Source organism: Penicillium crustosum (assembly GCF_028827405.1).
Source record: "Penicillium crustosum strain IBT 35664 chromosome Unknown utg000001l_segment0_segment0, whole genome shotgun sequence".
Taxonomy (NCBI): Eukaryota; Fungi; Ascomycota; class Eurotiomycetes; order Eurotiales; family Aspergillaceae; genus Penicillium; species Penicillium crustosum.
In genome coordinates, this window is record NW_026623122.1 from 8,840,090 (window position 1) to 8,852,750 (window position 12,661).

Below are 12,661 nucleotides of genomic sequence, written 5' to 3' on the forward strand. Positions count from 1 at the left end.
TTAGTACAGAGGCGTCTTGTAGGCATCGAAGGTATAGGTGAAAGTGTCAATCGAAGCCTGATCATACTCGCAGGTCAAGGTCTTTCCGTTACCCTTCCAGTAAGGACGAAGAGGCCAGGCACATATCTGCTCATTGGCGCCCTTGTTATCACCTTGGAGAACTGTGGCGTTCAAAGTATGAGGAACAATGCCCTGCTCCACCCAGCGTGTCATAACCTGCAAGTTGGTCTGCGGGAAGGGACCGTTGGGCTGAGCACTGTTGGTGGCACAGTGAGCAGCTCCGGGCACCAGGAACAGACGGTACCACTCCTTAAGCTCGTCGTTACTAGTGTTGTATGACTTGCCAGGGTACATGGTCTGACGAACGGAATCATAGTAGTGGACAGAAGAGCCGGTGGGGATCGAACTATCTTGCTCGCCATGGAAGTGGATGATCTTACCACCGTTCTCGTGGAATGTTGTCAAGTCTGGAAGAGTAGTCTGGAGGGAGTCCATGTAACGGGTCATTCCTTCCTTCATCCATCCGATGAGGGTATCGTACGTCACGCCATCCAAGGTGGAGATGTTGTCTTCGTCCTTCAAATCCAGGAAACGGGAAACCCATTCACCGCCGGAACTGGCAATGCTCTGTAATTTCCAAACGTTAGTAAAGGTTCAGCACAACCATTATCAAAAAGGGTTAAGGCCATACCAGTTCCCACTCGCCAGTGGTTGTGTTATAGGTTGTTTGGGCGTCATTGAAATCAGCACCCATCTGGTAAGAGATGTATCCACGACGGCCTTTCGAATCAAACAGTCCATCAACAATTTTCTGGGCCACGGCCACACCTTCGGCGCTCACAGTGCCATTCTGGGCAGGTTCGGTTGAGGAAGCCTGACGCTTGCCAAATCCGAGGCCAAGGCTGCTGGCGGTGGTCGCAGCGCAGTGGTATGACTGACCGATGATAGAACTCATATTAAATTGCAGCTGGCAGAGGTCAGAGCGCGACACCACACCGTCATTACGACCGTCCAGAGGATCACAGGCCGAAATGGTCTCGTTCATAATTTTCTCGAGCTCGCATGGCGGGGGATAGTAATCCAAAGTCTTCTCCACAATGTTCGAGTAGAGGTGATTGGCCTGTTGCTGGCCATAGCGAAGGGCTGGGGCACCAATGATCAAGCCATCGTATTCCTCGCCAGCGCGCTGGCCCTGAGACCATCCCTCACGGCCTCCCTCAGAGCAACCCTGGTAATAAGAGTAGACCTTGGTGCTGTCGGATACATCATAAAAGTTCCGAGTGAGCTGCTTTCCGATAATGGTCATCTCCTTGATAGCCTGGTAGCCAAACATGTACACGATCGGCCAGTTGATTGTGCCATTGCTGAGCAGGAAAACACTATCAAAGTCGGTATCCATGCTGCCAAATCCTCCGTCGGTGAAGCCAGAGGCAGCACCATACATCACACCACCGGGTGCAGACATCGAGCCAGACTGGATAGCATAGGCACCGCCTCCAGTAGCAAGGAAGCGGTTCTGGAAGTTATCGGGCGAGGGCAGGTAATAGCCGACGATCACTGTCTGATCCAATCCGCTGTGGGTGTAGGAGAAAGTAACATTGCAGAAGTCGATGGTTGCGTCCGGGAAGAAAGTGCCATCCGAGTGGGATGAGTTGTAGACAGCATTGGCGGTTACAGAATCATGGTCAAAGGTGACGCCGAGAATGTAGTCGTTCTCGGGCAGCGAGTTGCGGATGCGAGAAACTGTGCATGCGCTACCCAGGGAAGTGGCATATGCCACGCTGGACAATGCAAGAAATGATAAGAATTTATTCATCCTCCTTTAGGTCCCGGGAAATGTGCTGAGTGCAACTGGGGGAATGAATCTTATTGATATTTCTACACCAACTGCGGTGGTCAAGACTCTATATTAGTATCATTGCGAGTCTGATTAATCTCAGGCAAAATTGTACTTTTGCGTAAGACTGTTATTCACCGAATTCCTCAAGGATCATTGATGGTGACGCGTCTAAAGATAAACTAGTCGGATCCAGGGGAATATCTTTAACCGTTTTGCGAAACTGAAGAAAAGATATTAAACTTGGCAATAGATCGATACCAGACCCGCAATGTGTTTTACCTACTTCGGTAAGTAAGGGCGATTTATCCGTATTCGGTATAAATGCCCGCTTAGGACCGAGGCTTGGAATTCGAATTACCGACAACACTGCTACGTATTGCACCAGATATAGTGCCACTCTCAGGGCCTGAGACACTTTTATCCGCGTGGTTTATCCACGCCAATGGTGACGCGTTAAACCGTAACAGGGCTGAGCATATTATTATCAACTTTTCTTGGTCTCACATACTCTGTGATCGTCCCATGTAGGCTGGTTCATAGGCTAGCCCTACCTGGTTGCGTCTAGAACACCGTCGTCACTCGTTGGTGAGACAGACAATTTTAAACGCAGCGAGCCAGTTGGTGCAGTGGCAAACAAGATTCTTCCGCAAGGCATTCGGCTCATAGGGATTAGAGAGGCACATGGTTAACCTTCAACCGATAATCTACAGCGCATAAATTTAAACTGATGATCTACAGTCATTGTTCCCACTTAAGGATGAATGCAGGAGATCAGTGGCCTTGGCATATGCAGGATGCTGACATGTGGAGAAATATTATGTACCCCATAGGGTATAAAATAGTGGATCTAATCAACCATCAAATCTTATGTATGGAAAAAGTCATTTCCCCCATTTTAAGTTGATTTCACCCCTATATTCTATCTACACTAATAAGGGGAAAATATCTATAAAACAGACGTCTTAAAAGACTACCAAAAAGAAAAACGTTCTAATGCCGCATAACATCAGTAGCAAGTCAAAAAAAGAAATTCAAATATTATTTTCTAAGACCTGGTTTTTCAGATATCATAGGACATATTTTACTTTGTGTCTTTTATTCTTACTACCATACAATACAGATATACTAGAATTCATTCTACCTTTGTGGCGAGCAGTATAGGGATGCAGCTGTGATGCAATGAACATTCTAAGAATAATAAAACAAAATTAATTGGATACAGCAAGTATACAAAGAGCGAGATTATAGTACTAATTTAAAATAAGCAAGGTGACTAGCATTAAGAATACAATGAACCACATGAGTGACAGAGAGAGGAAGTAAAGGAGCGGGGTCCTAAACGGTCGAAGATCGGCGAAGATCGAGTATGCACTTCGCCAGAGTACTGGTGGGGCTGAGGCGGACTACGACGGGCGTCCGGGACGATCCTATATATCCTATTTTATAGAGCTATACTCCGTAGAACTGTAGAGAATCCAAAATTCATACATGTACATTTGCTGTTTGATATATACTACGTGATGAGTGTGTACTTTTTCTTTCTTTCCTTGTTTGACATTTTGATCATAATAACAGTAAAAACGAAGGAGGCATAAATTGTCGTTTGACACGAACCTTATCCTTGAACCTATGTATGTAGGTAGGTACTATACAAAACCACCAATGACAAGGTATCGATTGCATGATAAGCGACAGGGGTTCGTTGGCCTCTTTAAAAGGGACTCATTGTCCTTTAGCTCTATTATTTAAAATAAAAACAAGATCACAAAAATAATACACAACATTATGACACCGGAGTGTTCGCTCCAGGCCGACAGCAGTTTCGGCCCTGTGATAGCCCACGGGTGTCGTAATGGCTTTGATTTCACGTTATTATTCGAGCAATCCATATTTGGCCTCATCCCTGCGGTCGCATTTCTCCTCGTGTGTCCTCTTCGATTGCAAATTCTAGTTAAGCGAGATGTGCGGACTAAGCCTCACATAATGAGATTAGCAAAACTGGTAACCACCTCCACACCCTTTCTCTCAGAGTCAAACACAAAGTAACGTCGATTTCACGACAGGTAACTGCCTTGGTGTTTGCCGCGATTCAACTTGCGCTGCTCATCAGCTGGGCAAAGAAAACTCATCCTATTACGAAGCTCTCTGTGACATTGAGTGCCATAAATTTGGTAGTGGCAATGGAAGTTTTGGTCTTGTCATGGGTGGAAGATGAGCGATCAGTTAGACCTTCATCACTCCTCGCTATCTACCTTCTCTTCACATTACTCTTCGATATTGTACAGACAAGGACTCTATGGTTATCCAACGGGAATCTCCTGGTTCCTAGTCTCTTTACTGCAAATGTCACTGTAAAAGCGGCAATGCTGCTTTTTGAGAGCTTAGGGAAGCAGAAACACCTCATTGGTTCCTATCAAGATCTTCCACCAGAATCGACAAGCGGAATCGTCAATCAATCATTCATGTGGTGGCTAAACCGTCTGTTTTCAACGGGCTTTTGCTCTTTACTTACCATCGACGATCTCGATCATCTCGACAAGCCCCTGGAGTCCGCAGGAACAGCGCGGCAGGCCGCGAAAGCTTGGGCTCTACGCCGTCATCCCGAGCGCCGCTTCGAATTCCCATGGCAAATAGGCCAAGCATTTAAGGGAACCCTTGCTCTGATGGTAATTCCACGCCTATTCCTAATCGGATTTACCTTCTCACAACCCTTCTTGATCGCATCTGTTCTCAACTGGCTTGATGACCCACATAGCGAGAGCAATGCGGGCTACGGCCTCATCGGCGCCGCACTTCTAATATATTTGGGGATGGCCCTCTCAAACCTCATATACGACCAGATGTTGTATCGGTTTGTGACAATGTTTCGAGGGGCAGCCTCGTCGATGATCTACGAGCATGCCTTGGACATCCCTGATGGTACCCTAGAGGATCGTTCTGCCACAATTACTCTAATGACTACTGACGTTGACCGGATCATCGACTGCCTAGTCACTCTGAATGAATTCTGGGCGCGGACGATTGAAGTGGGTATTGGCATTGCACTACTCGCGCTTCGGCTAGGGTGGGTTTGCCTGATGCCATTAGTTATTGTTCTCAGTAAGGATTTCAGTCCCAATTCACAGATGGCCAGAATTTGCTAAAGTTTTACAACAGTATCTAGTGGAGGAAGCATTTATATCTCGAAGCATATAGGAGGATACCAGAAAATATGGGTGGATGCCGTGCAGCAACGCATAGCAATCACCCGTTCAATGCTGGACAGTATCCAAACAGTCAAAGCCACTGGATTAGGTCAAACCTTTATCCAGCTCGTGCAGAGGAAAAGAGTTCATGAAACTCGTCAAATGGCCAAATACCGATGGAGTGTGGTCTGGAAGAATATGATCCACAATCTGCCTTGGGCCTTGGCGCCAGCCTTGACCTTCGTCGTCTACGCTGCCCAGGGAAACGAACTAAATCCTACCAAGGCGTTCAGCAGTCTGTCCATCATAACTCTTCTAACCAATCCAGCTTCTAAGCTATTAAGCGCGATTCCTTCCATAGCGGCTGCGACGGGATGTTTCGATAGAGTTCAGGCATTTCTTCTGCTGCCAACTGGTCCTCAACACGCAGCGAAGGGATTTGTTCTCACGAGGGAAACGGAGGTGGATGGATCTCCGCATATCACCGAAATGAAATATATGACTTCCAGGGGCTCACCAGACACTACTGATCTTCAAAAACCAGTCATCTCCATGGAACATCTCGACATTCGGCCATCCCCATCGGCAAAAATTGTCTTGAAAGATGTTAATTTTGAAGTCCCTCTCGGGGCGATGGTTATCATCCAAGGGCCAGTTGGATCTGGCAAATCGACCCTGCTTCGGGCTATACTTGGCCAAGCAGTTTGCGAGACAGGATTCGCGACTGTGACTATTCGACAACCGGCCTTCTGTGCGCAAACGCCGTGGCTCCCAACTGGCCCCATCCGCGATGCAATCTGCGGAGGTTTCTCAGCGGGCCCAGTGAAGGAGGATGCATTTGATAAAGATTGGTACGCGACTATTCTTCACGCATGTGCTCTCAATTCGGACTTGGATATGCTTCCAGAAGGAGACGCTACGCGAATTGGTCACGGATCTGGCCATAGTCTGAGCGGTGGTCAAATGCATCGTATTGCTCTTGCTCGAGCAGTATATGCTCGCAGGAAGCTTTTGCTGTTAGATGACATATTCAGTGCATTGGATCGGAAAACAAAGACTACTATCATAGCGCGTCTTTTGGGAGTTGGTGGACTGCTCCGAAAGGCAAATTCGACCGTAGTTTTGGTCACACATGATAGTAGGACACCCTCAGATGTTTTCTTTTGTTATATATTACGAGCTAACACATTAGCAGCGGAGCAGCTGCCTTGTGCGGATCAGCTTTATGTTCTTTCAGATGGGCGTCTTCGTCTGGAAGAGCCTCGCGAGGGGAATTTATACCAAGAAATGGGATCTGACACCGTGGATGCTGGGGAGTTGACAAAAATCCCAGAGCTGGCGACAGAGGATAAAGCCGCCATGGTTTCAGACGCGAATGAAATCGACGACCTCAGGAGGGCAGCAGGGGACTCTGCTGTTTACAAGTATTATTCGCGCTACGTTGGGTGGATGAACGCTATGATATTTGTCTTATTCGTGACAATGAATGTCTTTGCTAGCACATACAGTGGTATGTAAATCCTCACTTGCTACTTCCGATATCACTGACATCAATTTGCAAATAGAAATATGGCTTCAGCGATGGGCTGATCGCGGCGGAGGGCAAAAGACACTCTATGTCACGATCTACTTCTTCCTAGCCATTTGCAACACCATCGGAAATGGTGGTTATGTTTGGTGAGGCATTCTCTCCAATACTAAATCAAAGTTAACTCCTAACAAAATGATAGGGCTATCCTCATTCTGATCTCGCCCTCAACGGGGCGCCGACTTCATTATGCCGTGCTGAACACTGTCATGATGTACATTCGGTTCTCCTTTCTTGTGCCTCTGTCAACTGCTAACAGCTGAAGGGCAACGCCTCAATATCTAGCCACCGTTGACATCGGGTCAATACTAAACCGATTTAGCCAGGATATGACCCTGGTAGAAAGCGATTTGCCTATTGGTATATTAATCACCGTCTCAAGTAAGACACCTGCCATTACACTCTGCCTCTAGAAAGATTCTCTCGTCACTTTCGCCCGCCCAATTATCGAAATTATTGCTGAACAATCCAGATCTCTTTTCGTCAGTTGCCAGCGCTGCACTAATTGCGACCGGGTCGAAGTACATGGCAATATCTGTGCCTTTCTTGATCATCTCTGTCTATCTCTTGCAGCATTTTTATTTGAAGACATCACGGCAACTTCGACTACTAGACCTAGAAAGCAGAAGTCCGTTGTACTCCCATCTTCTTGATACTGTTGGGGGTCTTGCTACAATTCAAGCCTTCGGCTGGGAAGCAGACTTCCGAATCGCCAATTCAACATTGTTGGATGCTACCCAGCGCACGTATTATATGCTTAATTGCATTCAGCGCTGGCTTACTTTAGTCTTGGACCTCATCGTCGCCGCTGAAGCGGTCATTGTTATCAGCTTAGCAGTGTCTTTGAGACATACTACAAGTGCCGGATTGCTTGGAGTATCGCTCAATAGCATTCTCGGTATGTCTTTCTTATGGCACTTTACTTTGCCCATACTGCCCTTCGATGTCATGATTTCTCTAGCTGACTCATCTCCACGAAGCCTTCAATGGTAGCCTTTCATCCCTTATATCGGGTTGGACACAATTGGAGATATCCCTTGGCTCAATTTTACGGGTCAAGGATTTTGAACTCACAGTGCCACGTGAAATTACAACTGAGCAAGAAATTCCCGTCGGCTGGCCAGTTCACGGGGCTATTGAAATCTCTGGGATGGCTGCGCAGTACAAGTATGTATTCCGCAAGATATATGAGCCATCGCGACGTGTGATTCGCATCACTAACAAACTATGAACAGTTCTGAGACAACAGTACTAAGAAATGTCTCTCTGAAATGTTTGCCAGGTCAGAAAGTCGGTATCTACGGACGTACTGGGAGGTAAGCAATCTTCCTGATAGACCTATTTTTTAATAAGACGACCAGTCATAACTGACCTTCCACTGCATTATAAATTAGTGGAAAGAGTTCTTTACTGTCAACATTATTGGGGATGCTCACCGTGACCACCGGCTCAATTGTCATCGACAACATTGACCTCGCCACTCTTCCCCATGATAAAGTCCGCGAAAAGCTTGTCACCATTTCCCAAACACCATTCGTCATGGTCGGTTGTACAGTCAGATTTAATGTAGATCCCACCGAAAGCCTCCCCGACACAGGCATAATCGCGGCTCTCGACCGGGTTGGACTCTGGGGTGGCGTGCTACTCGAGAGGGGCGGGCTAGATGCCGAAATAAACGACACTCTATCGCTATCTCGAGGCGAGCAGCAACTGCTACAACTTGCTCGTGCAATGCTCAAGATACAAGCAACCAACGCTAAGATCTTGTTGATTGATGAGGGCACCAGTAGCGTTGACGTGAAAACTAACGCTCGTGTTCAAGACCTTCTACAACAGGATCCCTTTCGTACATGCACAGTTCTTACAGTTGCACATCGGGTCCACACTCTTTTGACTTGTGATCTAGTTGTCGGTCTAGATCGGGGGAAGGTAGTAGAGATGGATGAGCCTATGGTTCTGAGAAATCGAAAAGATAGCATTTTTAGCAGCCTTCTCAACGGCGGCAGAAATTAGTTCATAAAATAGAGATTTACAGATCTCATGCAAAGTCCGTACACATCTCTTACAACTAATTATATAAAAATTTAATAATCTAGGAAAAGCAAAAGTATCGGTACAAAAACATGTCAATTGTGTCGCCGTTGTCTACTGTAAAAGCAACAAAAGAATCAAATATGTTCTGCTGGTCAACCAGCTTCCGTTTCTCTTCCCCTTTCTTTCCAGTGAACACAATGGAATTTGTACTATATCGCACTACCTCTGTCTCTGCACCTTTGAAAGTGCTTCCTCTTTAATTTCACATGCGCGAATGGTAAAAGCCAGTAAGATCTGCCCAAGTGAATCCATATGGTTATCCTTTCCAATATTGAAAGGCCCATATTCATTCATTTTCAAGAAGTTAGATCCAGTCGGTGGTTTCTTTCCTTACAGGGCTTTACTTCGACTATGGCCGTTATTGGATTATCTTTATCACCCTGATAACGAAGAAACCCATCCACTCGCGCCTCGCGGACCTTGTGTCCGTCTTTTTTCTTCACAATTAAGGCGCGGCGTTCGGGCGTCCAATCTGCCCCGATACCACAGAAATTGATCAGAAGTGCTTGAAGGTAAAGAAGCAGTGCCATGTTCATAATTTGCTCGTCACTGATGCTCTTGAAGTCATGAGCATCATCCCCGCTGGGCGGAGAGAAGGGTGACATGTGTAAATCACTTTCTGGGCCTTTTTTTTCTTCATCGTTATCAATGGAAAGGACTTCAAGGATGGGGTTCAAAACAACATGGACGACTGGGTTATCATCTTGTGCTGGATGGCAGGAAAGCCAGCTAGGGATACAAAAATTGGAACTGAGGTTGTTCAAGTCATTGAGCAGGATGTCTAGCGCGTTGCGGGACACAGACAACTTTTGGTTCTTTTATTTTCTGTTTTATTTTCTATTTTTGCATTTGTAGATAATGCTAGTCAATGGAGTCATTCCCTAAAACCATCTTTATATGGTATATGGGTATATATACAATAATATCAGACAAAAGAACATCAACTCAACACCAGAACTACAAAAGAACCCCCAATGCAAGTCCCAGGAAACCCAACCAACCCCCCACCCTCAAACCAGAAGCAGTTCCCTCTTCCGGACGGGGGATCGAATTAGCCTCCAACCCACTATACGACAATATCGGATGTCCCTCCGTGAAATCATTCTCAACCTCGGGGTCGGAGACATCAATCCCGTCATCAATATCATCGCTGCCCGTAGCGGCGGCTCTGCTAGAGCTTATAGTAGATTCAGGTGTTGATATCGGTGTTTGTGCTTCGGCATTAGCACAGTTTTGTTGGCGGATGGACTCTCCGTCTTTGTGATATGGGTTTTCTGGACAGTTGGTATAGCAGCTGGGGTGGTATTAGTGTCAATATTATTTGGAAGTGCAGAGCTGGTGTATAAGCTCGACTTACTTTTCTGAGGTACAAGCAGTATTCAGCGTGTTGTCTGCTAATGTTCCCGTTGTTGTCTCTGCTGAGGCAAGAGTAGCAACTGCTAGGATAAATGAGAGGCTGGGTTTCAAATAATGCATTTTGGGAGATTTTATGTATGGATTAGCATATATGGAAGGGAACAGACATCTACGGGATGGACGGGCACACAACTATAAACAAAATGCAGTCCGCTGCTACATTTCTATCAAAGACAAAACATTCCATTCCTACAGTCTTCGTCTATGGTGAAACTCTATTATCGAATACCACATGAGGAGACCCCATACGGTAATACGGTCCTTAGATGGGGTAGCTCTATGTAGAAAATCGTCTGGGCTATATTTGTCTACGCCAGAATACTATAGTCAAAACATTGAAGACCAACCGCATCTCTGCAAGAGAAGGTTGGTCAATGCGTGCGTGGCTGTCTAGGGGGTGTGGCAGGGGGCCTTGGCATACTCCTGGCTTCTTTGGCAGCAACTAGGAGCTAGTAGGGGAAAATAGAAGATTGCATGGAGTACCTCCTCGCAAAATATTACATTCTTGACTGCGACTGGCTGTTCAATGTCATTCTAAGGTTCCTTCGAGTCCCGAGGGCTGGTGCATTCTTCAGCTGGAGTGTCGGGTCTAGGTAGACGCGCCAATAGGGAGGATTCCAGAATGTGGAGGATCGGCGGGTACCTGCAGATTAGTTTGTTTCTGGTTTGGGGTAGTAGGGAGATGTAGACAGTGTATTGTTAATAGGAGTAGAAAGGAAAGCAGCAAGGTTAGTGCTTTGTGCGATGTAGTTAATACCTAGGTAACTACACCAACCTACAAAGTAAGGATAAGTTACCATCATACTGAACATGGTAGCTTTTACAAGTGGTATACTACACACATTGTATATGATCAATAATTCATTGCAGTAGTTTTACTCAACATATAATCCACAAGGCTTACTCTACATAAGTCCAAGTGATCCTATTTACATCAAATATACCTAAGTATAACCCTTACAGACCCTTGGCCTGCTTAGCCTCGGCTAGAGCCTCCTTGAGCGCCGCCAGGGCATTGTCAACATCACCACGGTTGGGGTCAGTAACACTGACACCCATGTGACCGAAACGGATGTACTTAGTAGCAATCTCCTTGTGCAGGCCAGCTGCAAAGATGACACCACGCTTAAGCAGACCAGGCAGGACATCGGCCGGGACCAAACCCTCAGGCAAGTACATGGCAGTCATACCATGAGCCTGGCATTCAGGACGAGCAGCGAGCTGCTTGAGACCAAGTTCAGCAGCAGCAGCCTTGACCTTATTTGAGACCTCGGTGTGGATAGCGAAGCGGCCGGGGACATCGGCGGTGATCTGGGTGAGGGTGGTGTGCAGGGCGTGGACAAGCTGGGTGGGAGGAGTGGCGAAGTAGGAGGGCTTGTTGTTCTCGTAGTTCTGCATAATAGGGAGCCAGTTGGCGATGGAGGCGTAGTAAGCGCCGGGAGGGGTCTTGCGAGACTGGGCGGCCTGGATGGCGCGGCCTGATGTCATGACAATGCTGAGACCGGGAGGGCAGCCGATGGCCTTCTGTGAAGCTGTGAGGACGGCATCGAGGTCCCACTCGTCGAAGGCGATCTCCTCGGAGCCGACACTGCACACGCCGTCCACAACGACGAGGGTGTCTGGGCTGACGCGGCGCACTAATTGTGCCACGCCCTTGACGTCTGAGAGCACACCGGTCGAGGTGTCGACGTGTGTGAGGGTGATGAGCTTGTATGACTTCTCCTTCAGGGCTGCCTCAACCTCCTCGAGCGGGCTGCGATCGCCGATGGGTGCCTTGAGGTGCGTCACGTTGGCGCCGTATGTCTCGAGACACTGGCCGAAGGAGTCGCCGAAGTATCCGGTGTTGAGAACGAGGGCGTTCTCGCCGCGCTCGATAAGGTTGGCAGAGACAAGATCCCAGCCCAGTGTGCCGCTTCCGGAGATGATGAAGGGCTGCGCAGTGGGGCTGGTGGATTGGAAGAGCTTGCGGACAAGAGTCAAGGTCTCACCGAAGACCTTGACGAAGCCAGGAGCGACGTGACTCTCACTGGGGGAGTTAGTTGGTTGTTCATTGTAGCATAATGTAATGTGACCTGGACAACTCACGCATAGTGGGACATAGACTGAAGGACGGCATCATCGAACTCGATGGGTCCTGGGATCAGGAGGGTGTTGTGAGGGGCTTGAGCAGACATTGTGGAAGTTGGTTCGGAGGGAGGGGCAGGAGGGATGGAGCGATCAATGGGTTTATATTCGACGTCGTCAGGGAATAGTGAATCTCTCTCGGTCGAGAACGGAGTATTGAGGTCGGGTAACGGGAGGCGCTGGTCCAGGTGTCTGGAAATCAGGCTCAGGCGCTCCTTAGTAGTTTTGGACGCCAGTTTTCCGATTGCGGCGCGCCGCGGGGTATTTCGCGTGAAAGGGGATTGGAGGAGTTCCCGAGGGTAAGTGACTTCGGGGATCGCCGCCGAGTGGATTGGCCGAGATACCGATTGGGATTCGTTGATTTGTTCACTCGGATGAAGAACCGAGCATGTGAGAGTGAGACTTGAAGGGTTA

General features: G+C 47.6%; 4 protein-coding genes across 4 annotated transcripts; 1 reads left to right on the top strand and 3 right to left on the bottom strand.

The window, feature by feature from the left end:
* Positions 1-1,816, bottom strand: N7487_003277 (uncharacterized protein; the record flags this gene model as incomplete). Its single annotated transcript, XM_056871024.1, has 2 exons — positions 1-627; positions 692-1,816. 2 exons carry the CDS (start codon positions 1,814-1,816, stop codon positions 1-3), a joined length of 1,752 nt encoding a protein of 583 aa, XP_056735808.1.
* Positions 1,817-3,625: 1,809 nt separating this feature from the next.
* On the top strand, positions 3,626-8,626 carry N7487_003278 (ABC transporter transmembrane domain type 1; the record flags this gene model as incomplete). The annotated part of the gene is made up of 10 exons (XM_056871025.1): positions 3,626-3,841; positions 3,904-4,939; positions 4,997-6,535; positions 6,591-6,702; positions 6,756-6,857; positions 6,879-6,973; positions 6,996-7,511; positions 7,594-7,780; positions 7,849-7,929; positions 8,008-8,626. 10 exons carry the CDS (start codon positions 3,626-3,628, stop codon positions 8,624-8,626), a joined length of 4,503 nt encoding a protein of 1,500 aa, XP_056735809.1.
* A 1,038-nt stretch (positions 8,627-9,664) lies between these two features.
* On the bottom strand, positions 9,665-10,183 carry N7487_003279 (uncharacterized protein; the record flags this gene model as incomplete). Its single annotated transcript, XM_056871026.1, has 2 exons — positions 9,665-10,001; positions 10,065-10,183. 2 exons carry the CDS (start codon positions 10,181-10,183, stop codon positions 9,665-9,667), a joined length of 456 nt encoding a protein of 151 aa, XP_056735810.1.
* An 897-nt stretch (positions 10,184-11,080) lies between these two features.
* Positions 11,081-12,648, bottom strand: N7487_003280 (alanine--glyoxylate transaminase; the record flags this gene model as incomplete). The annotated part of the gene is made up of 2 exons (XM_056871027.1): positions 11,081-12,149; positions 12,209-12,648. Coding segments are annotated over 2 exons (1,509 nt in total), but the record flags the coding sequence as incomplete, so codon positions are not given.
* Positions 12,649-12,661: the final 13 nt, after the last annotated feature.